Source organism: Nicotiana attenuata, chromosome 12 (genome assembly GCF_001879085.1).
Source record: "Nicotiana attenuata strain UT chromosome 12, NIATTr2, whole genome shotgun sequence".
Taxonomy (NCBI): Eukaryota; Viridiplantae; Streptophyta; class Magnoliopsida; order Solanales; family Solanaceae; genus Nicotiana; species Nicotiana attenuata.
Window position 1 is genome coordinate 6,644,280 of NC_032000.1, and position 16,542 is coordinate 6,660,821.

Below are 16,542 nucleotides of genomic sequence, written 5' to 3' on the forward strand. Positions count from 1 at the left end.
CTTCACATGGTATCAGAGCCAGACTCATTGGTCCCCAGCGTTGTGTTTGTCAATGTCAGGCCACCGTTACTCACGCATTAAGTCCTGAGTGTGTGGGGGAGACTATTCCAATGTCAAGTCTTAGTCGTACAATTCTTGGCCATCCATCTCTTTTCCGGGATTTACTCTTTCTACTAGCTCTTCAATGATTCAATTGCCCATGGCGTCGGGTTGTTACGAAGATTCTTCTTATCGTACTCTCTGGTGGGAAGCTTTCAGTCCCTAATCCCTCATTCAAACCCGGGTATGTGAGTAAGAGCAAAATGTTAAATTCATTTTGCAAATTAAGGACTCTGAAGGGGAGCCTTGGCGTAACTAGTAAAGTTGTTGCCATGTGACAGGTCACAGGTTCGAGCCGTGAAAACAGTCTCTTGCAGAAATACAGGGTAAGACTGCGTACAATAGACCCTTTTGATCCGGCCCTTCCCCGGACCCCACGCATAGCGGGAGCTTAGTGCACTGGGGCTGCCCTTTTCCCAAATTAAGGACCCTGAATCTTGGGCATTAACCTTTATGTAGGTGACATTCTCTGTTTTGTACTGTATCCAATTGAAGTTCCAAGAATCAAGACCGTCCTTCATCCCAATTAGCTTGTAACTTAATTTATTTAGTCTGATTAGCTATAAAAGGGCAACCCGATGCACTAAGCTCCCGTTATGCGCGGGGTCCGGAGAAGGGCCGGACGACAAGGGTCTATTGTACGCAGCCTTACCCGGCATTTCTGCAAGAGGCTGTTTCCACGGCTTGAATCCGTGACCTCCTGGTCACATGGCAGCAACTTTACCAATTACTCCAAGGCTCCCATTCTCTGATTAGCTATATAAGTTGCAATTTATCTTACATTAAATAAAAGGAATATCAAAACAGTCTCTTCACAAGTCTTGACAATGAAGTCTAATTATTGCTGCAAGACTCTAAGTCTTTCCATTAACAGGAAGGTGATTAACCTCACCGCACTTAATATACGTTCATCACAATTTTTCCAACTCCACTAACAATTAAAAGCAGTGAACAACTGAGTTCATATCTTGTCTTCATTTTCTTGAGATGGGAATTTGTTTGTTTGATCAGTGGCCAGTGGGAAGATTTAATATGACTTTCACTTCTTTTGTATGCTTTATTCTGATCTGTTACTTAGTTCAGACAAAAGGCAGAAGTGATTCAACTTGTCCAAAGTCATTTTCATGTGGAAATCTTACTGACCTGAGCTTTCCATTCACTCTTTCCACACTATCTGACTGTGGATTTCTGTCCATGTCTGTTTGTGATGCTAAACCATTTCCAAGAATCCAACTGCTTCCTGGAGGAGATTGGTATTATGCTTTAGGAAAGCCGTATAATTATACAGTTTGGCTTCGGGACACCAAACTTGAAGCAAATTTAAGGCAACACAAGTGCCAGGTTTTCGACGAAAATTTCTCCCTTCCAAACTCTCCTTCTATTTCTTTCAATATACTTAACCTTCAGAACTTCTTCAAATGCAACAAGAGTAGTAATAATACCCTAAACGTTACGCTGAAGATGAAAGATCATTTTACTGGTTATGAAATGTACGACCGATGTGATGCCTTCAGCATATACTACAAGCTTCATGGAGATGATCATGATGATCGCGACGACATTCCAGCAGGCAATCTTACTACCACCTGTTCACTTGTCAGATTGCCAATTGTATCAGTATCAAATAATGGTAATGTGTTCACAATGTTAAGTCCTGAATTTCAAGTAGAATGGAAACTGTCTGATGAGTGTTACGGCTGTCACTATAGTGGAGGTCAATGCCAGACTGATATTACCAACAAATTTCTTTGTCACACAGGTAGACATCTCCATTTTCAAGGTCAAGTTAACATTTCTTAAGGCCCTTTCTTATTCTATATAAACAAATCCATAATATGTCATAACATTATCCCTGTATTAAGAAGATGTGGAGGTTGAAGATTAGGATAGTAGGTTAGGTAGTCTAGATTATTCATATGGGTAGTGTTAGTACGTTATCTCGTATTTGGTTGGTAGTAGGCTCATTTGAATACTTGTCGATTTTTTTTTCCTTGCATTTCGATCATCTTACTATCTTGTTACGTATGCTGCTTTAACATGGTTTTCGGTTTTGTACCGTCTTGTTTTCTTGTTATTATTGGGGTACCTATGCTTGCCTGAGCTGAGGGTCTATTGGAAACAGTCTCTCTACCTCCACAAGGTAGGGGTAAGGTCTGCGTACACAATACCCTCCCCCGACCTCACTATGTGGGATTATACTGGGTATATTGACGTTGATGATGTTGATGTATTATCCCTGTATTAGATAGTAGAAAGTAATAACAGCGAAACTAAGTAATCGGATTGTATAAGAGAGGGATAACACTGGCGGAGCCACCTTATAGGAAGGGGTGTCAAATGACACCACTTTGCGGGAAAAATACACTGTGTAGGTAGGTAAAAAAAGTTTATATATATATATATACTATGTATTGACTCCCCTTAATTTTGTAGTATGTTTACTTTTATATATTTTGACACCCCTTAGCGAAAATTCTGGCTCCGCCACTGAGTAATAAGCGGGAGAAAATAGACAACCCTTGCTTGCCCCATCTTAGTTCAGGCCACACCTGGATTTACTTGTCCAAAGTCTTTTTTATGTGGAAAATCTTACTGACCTGAGCTGTCTTTCTACACACTGATATCCATGTTTGATTACAACTGCATAGGGACCAAAGCTTCAACCACTGTTTTTTTTTTTTTTTTTTTTTTGTGGATAAAGTAATAATTTTATTCATAATGGGGAAAACCCCGTATACAAAGCCAAAAACAACAACAAACTCAGTGTAATTCCACAAGTGGGTTCTGGGGAGGGTAGTGCATACGAAGACCTTACCCCTGCCTTTAAGAAGGCAGAGAGGTTGTTTCTGGTGGACCATCGGCTTAGGAAAGATAAAAGAAGGACAACAACAAGCAAACCAATCAAAAAACTGAAGCTAAAATACAAAACTAACACTAGGTAATGCAATCAGAAAACCGAAACCAAAGTAACAACAAGTAATAACAGAAGTCAAGGAGTACGAAAATACACAAATGACGCTAAGTAATGTACTAAAGCTACTGTTACAAATAAGGACAAAGCTCGGCTACCTATAAAAATCCGTATACCAAAAAAGTAGAGAACGTACACCGAAACATGATTCAAAGCTTCAACCACTGTTTCTGGATCAAATATACTTCCAGACTTCAAACTATCTATTTTCCTATTAAATGCTCATTCTTTTTCTATCATTAATACTCTTTTCGCTTAACCAGACAGAAGTTTAATAATCTGAAACTCACAAGTGTTAGTGTTGCAGATGTTAGCAATATAACAGCAGCAGGTACATCAAAAAGGGGTCACCTCCGGACACCCTGGTTCGTGGTAGCCACAGGTAAGTCATCTTTTCTTCTCTCGAAGAGTGACCGCGATATTTTCTCAGACACCTTTTTCTCCCTTTTGCTGTTTTGAATCTTTTTTCTTTTTTGAACATGTCTATAACACAGACTATATATTTCCCAAAGAGTGCTAAAGGAGTTTATGAATGAATCTATATTCTCTTATGGTCATGACTTCATTTTTGTCCACAGGTACATTGTTCTCTTGTATTGGACTGTTGGTTTTACTCTTCTACTTCAGGGAAAAGATTTTTTGGTACAAATACCTAAGATTTTGGGATTCTAATGCTGAGGATCACCAAAATATCGAAGCATTTTTAATGAATTATGGGTCGTATGCTCCAAGGAGATACAGCTATTCAGAAGTCAAAAGAATCACCAATCACTTCAAAAACAAACTAGGCCAAGGAGGATGTGGTAATGTATACAAAGGAAGATTGCATAACGGGAAGCATGTAGCAGTGAAGCTAACAAATCGAAAAGGCACTAGTGGTGAAGAATTCATTAACGAGGTTGCAAGTATTAGCAAGACATCACATGTTAACATCGTGAGCCTCGTGGGATTTTGTTTTGAGGGTCGCAGAAGAGCTCTCGTTTATGAATTCATGCCAAATGGATCTCTTGAAAAGTTTATCTATGAGGAAAGATCCAACAGAGTTCGCCAATTGGGCTGGCCAATATTGTACCAAATTGCACTAGGCATTGCTCGAGGATTGGAGTACTTGCATCGTGGTTGTACCACTCGGATATTGCATTTCGATATAAAGCCTCACAACATCCTACTTGATGACGATTTTTGTCCTAAGATTTCCGACTTTGGTTTAGCCAAACTTTGCATGAAAAAGGAGAGTGTCGTGTCAATGTTAGGTGCACGAGGGACTATTGGTTATATAGCTCCAGAAATTGTTTGCAGAAACTTGGGAGGTGTCTCTCACAAGTCTGATGTCTATAGCTACGGAATGATGGTCCTAGAGATGGTTGGAGGAAGAAAAAATGTTGATGTTGAAGTTGACCGTACAAGTGAAATCTACTTCCCACATTGGCTCTATCGACGAATTGAACTAGACGAAGAGCTCCAACTAATCGGGATAATGAATGAATCGGAGAAAGAATGCGCAAGAAAGATGATGTTAGTGAGTTTATGGTGCATACAGACTGATCCCTCGAATCGACCATCTATGACTAAAGTTGTGGAAATGTTAGAAGGAAACCAAGACTACTCTTTGCAAATACCTCCCAAGCCTTACCTATATCCTGCCTCAAGATCAGAGGTAAATTCATCAGTAGTAATAGAACCGGCCCAATCTTTATTTGTTGATATGTCAGCTAATATTTTGTATGAAATTTAAGTAAAAGTTGATAGAGTCTTTGAATTTGTGATGTACAACAAGTCCTGTTGTTTATGTACTTTGATTCAATACCAGCTTGGTGCTGTTTATAACTAAAAACTCCAACTTTCAAGTAAAAACTTAAACTTTTAGATGAGAAAATCGCATGATTCTACAAATCTTCAGCCGTTCTAAATTACCATAGTTATGTACAGCCAAACCTCTCTATAAGCACCTCGTTTGTTCCGGATATTTTTGGATGTTATAGCGAATTGTTGTTATAGAAAACATATATTTTATAATAGATTATGAGAGTTGGTTCTGAAAAAAATTGACTTTTATAGAAAAGTGTTGTTATATAAGTATAGTGTTATAGAGGGGTCTAATTGTAATACCCTATGGAAATAATTTGAGGATTTAAGGATCGTCTCATGCAAAGGATGTAACTGCATAGTGCCATTAAGAAGATCTAAGAACTGATTGATCAAGAAGCAAGTCTTCACATATCACAAAATTATAAGGGCAATTCAACCCCCTCCCCAAAATAATTAATAGGGCAAAGATCACTTTTAACCGCGCCGAAACTAGCCAAAGAAAAGTGCATAAAATTATATATTTTTTGTATATATATATATACATACATTTTTCGGCTATTATTTTAAGAGCAGCTATATAATACTATTCTTCCTAATAAATAAATATGAAAAGGACAAAATATTCACATTTGCCTAAATCTTGGAGGCAAAAGACACTAGGTGATTTCTTCTCATCTACCTAAGTCTTTTGGTGATTTGAGTTACTCGATACTTGTGCTGACGGGAGGAAACAGATACCTGATGGAAGAGTCGAGGTGTGCACAGGCAGGCCACGACACCACCGTCATAAAAAAAAAAAGGACAAAATATCTTCCAATTTTAATTCTCTTCCAATGTGAGGGTAGTTTACCTTGAAACCAGCTGTGAAGTTTCAGACTTTCGAGCTAGTTAAATGTAAGATCTTTAGTTAAGTGATTTTCTTTACTCGAGATGCTAAGATATAACACATGAGATTGGTGAATAAAATTGGAAAGATCTTATGTTCCTTGTTTTTTAAATTAAACACTATATTATAGAAATCCTTCAAATATACCCTTATGAGCCATAATTTTAATTTTCTTGCAATAATTTAATATGGAAAATATATCGCATAAGGAGTGCAAGTACAGAATTTTTATTTTATTTTAAAATTCAAAGGATATATAAAAAATTAAATCAAATTACAAGGGTATTTAGTGTAATTAACCTTCTTTTCTATTTAGATGGATCTTTTGATTTGGTGTTATTTGAGTAAATTGGTGATAAGGGATTACTTGTGTTTGGTATTTGGAAGTTTTGTTTCAAATTTGAGATCATTTGTAGCAAATTTTGGGTGGTTTGATCGAAACTGAAGTTGCAAATTCGAAAATATTTATTAAAATAACCCAAAAAAAAGGTATATCAATCAAATAGACGTCAAAACAACTTGATATATAGGTAGAGTAAACATAGTTTCAACTCTACCAACCCGATATAGAAATCCCTGAAGAGAAAAACCATGACAATTGGATAGACTTTGATGAACAACTTAATAGGTAGAGTTAATAATAAAATCAACTCTACCAATTCTGTAGAAAAATCCTGAAGAGCAAAAGTATGACAATTGGGTAGACTTCGATGAACAACTTAAGCCGGTAAATCCTTGAAGAATTGTGTGCGGGTCAATGCCATCAATTTTTGGAACATTCGGCTATGACCAGCCCCTCGCGGAGCCAGCACCAATACAAATTAATGGGCGTTTGGTGCATGTGGTAAGGATAATAATCACGGGATAAATTTGGGATTAACTTTATCCTATGGATAACTTTTATACTAAATAGTGGGACTAGTTATCTCATATAAAAGGTGGAATAACTAATCCCATATGATATTTCTACTATTATACCAAACAACCCCCAAGGCAACAACAAATTACCATGAAAGCCTCAGGGATTGTTACACAAATAGCCTGTTAGATTCATTGTTTACTTTTTCTAGCCGGTATACATAGATTATACATCGATTATACACAGTTATACACATATTATACATGAATTACACATATATTATGCATCTGCCAGCTATTATTTTTCTAAAAGATTAGGTGGGCGGCTATTTGGGTTCATTCTTCTTTTGTAAAATCTCAGGCCCAAAGGCAAGTATTTTGTCCAAGAACGGGTATAATTGGGCTAGTTGAGGCCCATTAATACTGTTGTCCAAGTTATGGTGTTTTCTTGGGTGATTTTTTAAAATAGCCAGATTTACAACTGGTCGTTCAAAAATAACCATAATTTCAAAAGTAATCGAATTTTAGCCACTTTTTATGTAAAGATAAATCTGAGCGAAAACACTGTTCAAAACCCGAAAAATACTCCAGTATATTATGCTGGAGTTCCAGCATAAGTATACTTGAACTCCCGCATATTATACTGGAGTTCCAGGATAGTATGCTGGAACTCCAGCATAATATGATGGAGTTCCATCATAAATACACTAGAACTCCAGCATAATATACTGGAGTTCCAGCAAGTATAATGGTCCAGTATAATATACTGGAGTTTGGAGCACTAGTGCTCCAGTCTCCAGTATATTATACTGGAGCCAGCAAAGTATACTGGTCCAGCATAATATGCTGGAGTTCATACACAAGTGCACCGAACTCCAGTATATTATGCTGGACCGGTCTTTATTGCAGCAAAACGGTGGCTATTTTTCATTGACTTGGTAAACGCTGGCTATTTTTGATTGACCAGTCCGAAAACTGGCTATACCGTGAAATTTTGGTTGTTTTCTTAAGTTCTCCAGAATATTTTCTTGCTATCAACTAGGAATTTAATGATCTCATCATTTTACTTGGATAGGTTAAATACAACTTTATTTACTACGAGAAAATAATCTCTCATGGCTAATTACAGGGGCGGCCCGATAACTTTTTTTTAAGATTTATTTATTTATTTATTTGAAGTCTATTTTTCTAATTTTTCTTAGATATATGGTTATTAATAATTTTCTTATAATCAATAATTCCTAATAAGCATTTCTCAATTGACAATATAACTAATCCACTTAATCTTTCTTGTGACATTGTTGATCTTAGGTAAGATTTTATCAATTTTTATTTTGATAACTTCTTTCCACTGAAGCAACGGTAACAAGGGTTATCAACATTATTCTATAAGCAAAATAGGCATTTGAAAAAAAAAATAAGTTCTTTTTATTTGATTAAGTGTATCAATTAAACTGCTATCTTCTAACTGTACTATTTTTTCTTAATACTTTTAATTCAGAAAATAAATATAAACCATCAATATCGAATTGATTATTATGCTTTAAGGAACATTCAAGATTAAGACAATATTTTTTAAAATTTTCATCATCTAGTGATCTTAGTTTTTACCGCTAAATAGAAAATCAAAAATATTTTTATATGCTTCGAATTGTTCACATCTATTTTGAAGTTAAAAAACAGCCTTGTCTACTATGTATAAAAGTAATCAATGGATAACGTAGGGGACATCTTTATTTTTTCTTAGGGGAATAATCTTTAGAATTCCCACAGCTTAGCTTTCAATTCGCCTCTGACCATAAAATGAAATGCGAATAACCCGTCCTCTAAAGGACTCTTCGAAAGATTTTGAAATTTCATTATCAACATTCTCATCAAATTATTACTTCCTATATATCACATGTTTCTTACGAAATTCGGTTTGGATATTCATTTCAGATGCAAATTCCTTGGCAAAAGTTATAGCAGTTGCAAATCTTTCTTTTCTATATTTGTTCAATAAAAAAACCAAACTTTTTTCACTTCATATAACTTTTTTTTTTTTAAATTTATACATAGCATATTCATGAAATTTTATATTTTCCTAAATATCAATAAATATTTCCCTTTCAATTGCTTTTGACGCTCCCCTTTAACTTTATGGAGCTAAATTCTTGAACAGTCCCCATCAAAATTGAAGGCTCCATTAGAATTAAAGGTTTCTTTATATTCAAAAGAAGTAAAGAAAAAGTATAGCATATACTATTAAAATAAAGTGATACATGGGAAATGTTGCATGAAATCAAGCAAATTATAGCATTGATTTGGCCCCACGTTGGAGACAAGAAGAGAAACAGAAGGTCATTATTTATATTCTTAGTAAAGTGTGAAAGACAAATTAAACAAATCATATAGCTAATCAAAGTCCCAAACTTTGCCTTTTGTCGTTAGACCAAATCATTAATCTTCTTCCTTTTAAACACAACTTGCACTTCCTAACAAGAGCGCTTACCTTTTCACTTTTGATTAATTGTACTTCTCTTCGTTTTTTTTTCTTTACCACAATATTCAAGAGTAGTGGTGGCAAAATGGTTAAAAAAATATATTTATCCACCTATATTATCCATTAAAAATGAGTTGAATAATGAACTTTTTAAAACCGGTTCAAATATGGATAAGAACCATATTATCCACTTAGAAAATAGATAACCAATGAATTTAACTTTTATATTTGTAAAGCATCAAATATGGGACAGGTTAGATCGGATAATTTATCCATTACACGTTGTCGATACGTCCATATCCCACTGGACCCGTCCATTTGCCGCCCCTAATCAAGAGTAATTGCAAAATGATCTTTAGCAGATAATACATTCCATATGTTAACACTTTCAATATTTACCTTCATCGAGTGTTAATATCAAACTGTAACCTTAAAAGTTAAAAATTAAAGTAACAATACATAGTATCATTTAACTATAGTTAGGAGATAACTACATGTACGTGAAATTCCAAGATTTTTTTGGAATTTTACTAAAATTTGATTTGAAAATGAAGTTGTGTTTGGCTATAATTCTTACAACATATCTGGATGTACTTCTTTCAAAACCGTGAAACATGATTTATACCCCATAATCTGTAAAACATATCAAAATCATCCCGACTTGATTATCCTACTTGAAACAAACAATCAAACATGCTGATCGTTTAACGATACGAACAATCTCTAATAGAAGTTGCAGTGGCTCCTTCAGGTAAAAGTATAAATTGTAGATCTCAATATAGTAGATGTCAAAATATATTCCAAGGCCACTCAATCAGATAGTGGATAGTTGTAGGTGTTACCTAGGTTTAATAACTGATTGGAGTTCTTTTATAAATTTCAAAAATATAGGGTAAATTTGTAACACTTAAAAATACCAACTTTCCAATTTTTCAATTGAAAAACTAGTTCTCAACAGTTTTTCAAATTTAAAAATGCATTTTCAAGTTGAATTTGAAAAAAAAAATCGTAACCGAACATCGTTTGAATTTTTGTTTTTTTTTTAAAAAAAATTTCTTATGTCCAAACGGGCTCATAAAATAGAGAAAAAAGGGTTCGTTCTTAGGTGACAGTAGTTTTTTTTTTTGGTTTTTCATTTAGTGTTCGGTACCCGCATTGGAGCTCGACTATATTCGGTTACGCGCCGCGTAGGGCCCATCGGGGGAAAACGCTCCCTATCAAGGATTTTTCCATACCCAGGACACAAATCCAAGACCTCTGATTAAAGAGCAGTCTCATCCACTGCACTACATTCATGGTTAGGTGACACTAGTTAATAGAACTGTAGAAGTGACAAATGATGTTCCAAAAGGCAAGAAATCTGAGTTTCTTCTGAAAGATGGATGGGTTTGTACCCAAAAAGCAAAAGTAAAAAATGGAGAATTTCAAGGAGACCAAAAGAACGTTGCTTTGTTTCTTTATGAAGCTTTTTTCTCATTTTCAGGACACATCTACCACTAAAGCTAAGCCCTAGCATGCACTTCCTATATCTTTTTTCCTTTATTTTTGTTAATATCAAAATTATTATATATGAATAAGAAAGGAAAATATGCATCAACGGACAAACAATTGCATATATCTATATATATATATATATATTTGGTTTCCTATTTGGTGTCCGGTACCCGTGTTGGAACTCGACTATATCCAAATTCACGTTGCATAGGGTCCCATTCGGAAAGAAGGGCTCTCTACTAAGGGCTCGAACCTGATACCTCTGCTGAATGGAAGAACAGGATATATAGCTACATTTGCAATAGCATAGTATGCGTGAACACGAAATGCATTACGCACTACACTGTCACTTCTTATATTTGCTGTTGTTCTAAAAAAGAAAGTCTAGTAGCTTTGACTCGAACAAAAGCCAAATCCAACTAATAAATTTTAGTTTTCGAGAAAAAGTATAGTTTTGTAGTAATTTCTATAATTTATTAGTAGTAACTTTTTAAATTTTCTAGAAATACGTTATTCACCTTATGAACGGGATAAAACCTCTTCATTAATTTTAAAGCCAATGAAAAAATGAGATGGTAAGTGACACATAACTAGTGTAAAATTATTTAAGCTCAAATGTATTAATATAGTATTATTTTGGATGATTGTTACCTATTGTATTATATCGTATTATTATTTTAAATATAATATTTGTATTGATTGTTACTTAAATGTTATTATATCGTATCGTTAAATCTTTCATTACATAACGACTAAAAGTGTCACTTTACGTAACAACCGATCTGGTGTGGTCGCGTCGTTTTTTTTGTTCTCATCTTACCCTTCATTATTAATAAATAATCTTATTTTATCGTTTCTCATGTCTTTTTATATAATAATTCTACCTCGTATCATAATTTTTCTTTATAATATTGCAAGTTTATTCTTTATTTCTAGTGCGTGATATTATAAAACGATGACAAACGATACAATTTCTTCAAATATTATATTTATCAAATGATACAGTATAATATAATACAATACAATACGATATATTATAAAACGATAAGTAACAACCGTACAAACAAGTTGTAAGGAGCTTGGTCTACTGAATTGATAGAAGTATGAGCTTAGTTCCACAAGTTAAAAGAGATTATAAATTGAAAATAGAATAAGATTGAGTAGTAGAGTATCATTTTAGCGTTTCGAGTTTGGTAAAAAATAAGTATTATTTTAAAAATAAAAAGATATTAATTATTTTTTTAGAAAAATTCCTATTTCAATAAATGATCTGAAAAACATAAATAGGGATAAAGAATAATTTGAGGAAATGTAAAAAATAACTTAGTCAAATAATATGTGCAACAAATTTATTAAATAGTTTTTTTGTGTGATAAAACAATAGACCTAATGGAGTGTTATTATTTTGGAAGTTTTAAACAATATAGACGCCCCTAAAATATTAATCGATAAATTAATATTTTTATATTATTTGATTAGTGATTATAATAATATTTTTAAACATAAAAAAAGACTAAAGACTATATTAGTACTAAAATACGAGCCAGCATTAATTATCCTGAAATGTGACATTATTTTCATACATTAATTACACTCAACTCCTTCTTCCCGTTACCACCTTCTCTCTTTCCCTACTTCTTCACATTCTACACTCTCCACTCTCTCTCTCCTTCACTCTCTCTTCAATGGCTACAAAACTCCATTACACTTTTCTCTCCTTCTTCTTCCTCTTCTCTTTTCTCCAATCTTCTTCTTCTCTAAACCCAGATATTCAACCATTACTAGCTTTCAAATCAGCTTGTGATTCAACCAACTCACTTTCAAACTGGAACTCTAGCACTAACCCATGTACATGGACTGGAGTTTCTTGTCTTAACAACCGAGTCTCTCGACTTGTTCTTGAAAATCTTAACCTTAAAGGGTCTTTTCAAAACCTTTCATTTTTGAAAGAACTTCGCGTACTTAGCTTAAAAAACAACCAATTTTCAGGTCCAGTTCCAAATCTTTCTAACCTTAGTGCTCTTAAACTACTGTTCCTTTCTCATAATGAGTTTTCTGGGGATTTTCCTGTGTCTTTAACGTCTCTTTTTAAGCTATACCGGCTTGATCTGTCGTATAATAACTTTTCCGGTGAGATTCCGGCGAGTGTGAATCGTTTAACTCATTTACTCACTCTTCGTTTAGAAGAAAATGGTTTTTCCGGGGAGATTTCGGGTGTTAAGCTCTCTAATCTTCAGGAATTTAATGTTTCGGGTAATAAACTTGTTGGTGAAATACCCATTTCGCTTTCTGGTTTTCCGGTTTCTGCATTTTTGAAAAACCGGGTTCTTTGCGGTTCTCCGTTGCCGAAATGCGCGGTGAATATTCCTCGTGACCCGACAATGGCAGCTCCGGTGAGTCCAAAAAGTACTGTGGCGTCTTCTCCTAGTGTATTGCCTGTGACCACAACATCCGCTAGTCCAAAAACAACGCGCCGTAGCAGTGGAAGTAAGATGAGTTCATTAGCAATAATTGCGATTATACTTGGGGATGTGTTTGTTCTTGTTGTTGTTTGTTTATTACTGTACTGTTTCTTCTGCACTCGGAAAATGGCATCTCAGAAACATGGGTCACAGATTCTTGAAGGGGAGAAAATTGTGTACTCGTCGAGCCCGTATCCGAATACGGGCTCGGGTCAGGGCCAAACTGGCGGGTTTGAGAGAGGGAAGATGGTGTTTTTCGAGGGGGCGAAGAGGTTTGAGCTCGAGGATTTGTTGAGAGCGTCAGCTGAGATGTTGGGGAAAGGTGGATTTGGTACTGCTTATAAGGCAGTGTTGGATGATGGAAATGTGGTGGCTGTGAAGAGATTGAAGGAATTGAATGTTTGTGAGAAAAGGGAATTTGAGCAACAAATGGAAGTATTGGGAAGACTAAGACACCCAAATTTGGTTGGTTTAAAAGCATATTATTTTGCTAGAGATGAGAAGTTGTTGGTCTATGATTTCATGACTAATGGCAACTTGTTTTGGCTTCTTCATGGTAAATATTTTTTCAACCTTTTGTTCTTCAAGAAATTGATAGTACTAAAATATTTACAAATGGTTTATTTTTTAATGAAAATGTGATCTTTAGGATTGTGTTGTTGAAATGAATATTGATTGAGTCTGGCAAGTAGTAGCATAAATCACATGGGGCTTGAGTCTGGCTTTTTGTCTTTAATTGCTTTTTGCTCTGCAACAGTTAATCAGGACTAGCCTCTGATGCATAATAGGAATTGAGATGGGATGTATGATTGTCAATACTAGACACTAGTTTTGGTCTTCTGGGGGGTGGGGAAGGGGGTGGCCACTACTGAGAGCTTTGGTTATGGTTGGTTTAGTTAATGTTTCTAAAGAAAAAGTTGCATAATTTGAAGCAAGCCATGTGGGATTACTGAAAATGGTAGCACTGAAACTCAATATAATATTATTATAGTCATGTTTTCAAGTTTCTTTTTATCCAATTGGAGCTTCAAACTGAATGCTGGTGATTGACCAGTTATTCAAGTTGCTTTTGGTATAGGCAAATGTGATTAGAGTAGAATTGATACCAGATTTGCATTTACATTGCAATTGTGATTATATTGTTCAGTACAAGATATGACTTACATAGTCTTTTCAAGTTTTAGAGTTTTTTTGGCAAGGTATGTTAGTAATTTACATTCTTTGTAACCGGGGGCGGACCTAGAACACATGTTACGGGTTCGGCGGAACCCCATAGCTTTAATCCAAACCCTATATTTGTCTTAAGAAATCTATTGAATATATACAAATTGTTAGTTTAGAACCCAATAAATTAAACGGGCTAAAATCCCGAACCCATAAACTTCAAATTTTGGCTTTGCCTATGTTTGTAACATAAGCTAATCTTGATAGTCAAAAGCAGGGAGCTATTTAAATTCAAACTTTCTGTTAGTTATCTTATTTTGGAAAAGTTTTTAAAAGAATCTAATTTACTCAAAATGGTCCTAAAGTGAGAAGATTAGATCAAAGGAAGTCTCTTACCAGCTGTATATAATGTGTTTTTCTCTCTTCTTTGGGCTAAAGCAAAAGAAGCAAAATTCCACCTTTTTAGGCAAGGGATGCCCTACTGTCCCATTTAACTCTACAGCTTTTGCTTGTCTTTTTGACCTCACAAGTTCTCACTAAAGTGCCAATGCTGGAAATCTTGCATCTGTTGGGTAGGTAGATAATGAAATAAGCTCTTGTTTGTTTCTGCTTCAAATGATACAGAATCAACTTCTTGTTGAATTGTACCTATCACTCATGTAACAGTAGACAGCTGCTTCAGATTTTAGTTTTCTCATCTTAGGAATAGGAACTGTTATGTACTATTCCATCAAAAAGTTGGTTATGTCAACTTCATACTCCTGTCCTCTCTTCTCATGTTTTTGTTCTTTTGTCTGGTTAAAGTTGCCCTTTCATCTTTCAATAACAATTACTAGTACTGCATTAGGCAAAAAAACAGAAAAATGGAAATATTTGATCTTTGTAGTAGTTTGGGTAAATATTTTGATGGGGAGCCTTGGCGTAACTAGTAAAGTTGTTGCCACGTGACCAGGAGGTCACGGGTTCGAGCCGTGCGGGTTCGAGCCGTGGAAACAGCCTCTTGCAGAAATGCAAGGTAAGGCTGCGTACAATAGACTCTTGTGTGGTCTAGCTCTTCTCCGATCTCGCGCATAGTGGGAGCTTAGTGGACCGGGCTACCCTTTAATTTTGATGGGAATGTCTTTATTGCTACAGGAAACAGAGGGCCGGGAAGAACTCCTTTAGACTGGACCACAAGGTTAAAGATTGCAGCCGGAGCGGCTCGAGGGTTAGCCTTCATCCACAACTCATGCAAATCCTTGAAACTAACTCATGGAAATATCAAATCAACTAACATCCTCATTGACAAAGGTGGCAATGCACGTGTCTCCGACTTCGGTCTAGCCATCTTTGCCACGCCATCTTCCGTCCCAAAAACCAATGGCTACAGAGCCCCTGAAGTTGCATTGGATGGTCGAAAATTAACTCAAAAATCCGACGTCTACTCGTTCGGGGTCCTACTCCTCGAGCTGCTAACCGGGAAATGCCCCTCGGTCGTGGAGAACGGTGGCATCGGGACCGGCTATGGAGGCGTCGTGGACTTGCCGAGGTGGGTGCAATCCGTGGTGAGGGAAGAGTGGACGGCGGAGGTGTTTGATTTGGAGTTGATGAGGTACAAGGACATTGAGGAAGAAATGGTGGGGTTATTGCAGATAGCAATGGCATGTACTGCAGCATCACCAGATCAAAGGCCAAAGATAAATTATGTTGTGAAAATGATAGAAGAGTTGAGAGGGGTTGAGGTTTCACCTTCTCATGACACTGCTGATTCTGTTTCTGACTCTCCTGCTGTTTCTGAAGATAATACATGTGGTGCTAGTCAGTGACCCTTAACTTAGGCTCTTAGCTAGTAAAAAGGGATGCCCGTACACTAAGCTCCCGTTATGCGCGGGGTCAGGGAAAGGCCGGGCCACAAGTAGTAAAAGTTTTTGGTTTATTGTTCTGAGTTCTGTAAATTAACCTTTTAGTCTTGATCCTTTTCCTATAACAGAGAAATTAGGAGAATGTTTACAAGCTGAAATTATTCTACTGTCATTTTTTAGTTTATTTTTCTATAAATTAAGCTTTATATATTTTATTTTGCCGCCATTAAGAACTCACCATATCCAAAGAACATACCAACAAGTAATTGCTAAATCTGGTTTATACTTGATACCACTAACTTAAGCGGCGTCTCGCTTTGAAGAACACTAAGGGGTCGTTTGGTATGATGGATAAGCAAAAATAATTTCGGGATAAAGATTTAGTGTCGTCTTGTTCCTTGTTTGGTTATTAATTTTGGGATAAGTTATCCTAGGATTAAAAATAGCACCGGGATAACTTATACCTGCCAGAGGGT

General features: G+C 35.7%; 2 protein-coding genes across 2 annotated transcripts; both read left to right on the top strand.

Moving 5' to 3' along the window:
* Positions 1,132-4,805, top strand: LOC109235844 (rust resistance kinase Lr10-like). The gene is made up of 3 exons (XM_019402093.1): positions 1,132-1,858; positions 3,378-3,452; positions 3,649-4,805. Exons 1-3 carry the CDS (start codon positions 1,132-1,134, stop codon positions 4,803-4,805), a joined length of 1,959 nt encoding a protein of 652 aa, XP_019257638.1.
* On the top strand, positions 12,164-16,248 carry LOC109235223 (probable leucine-rich repeat receptor-like protein kinase At1g68400). Its single transcript, XM_019401256.1, has 2 exons — positions 12,164-13,617; positions 15,360-16,248. The coding sequence occupies exons 1-2, from the start codon at positions 12,285-12,287 to the stop codon at positions 16,028-16,030; spliced, it is 2,004 nt and encodes a 667-aa protein (XP_019256801.1). The 5' UTR covers positions 12,164-12,284; the 3' UTR covers positions 16,031-16,248.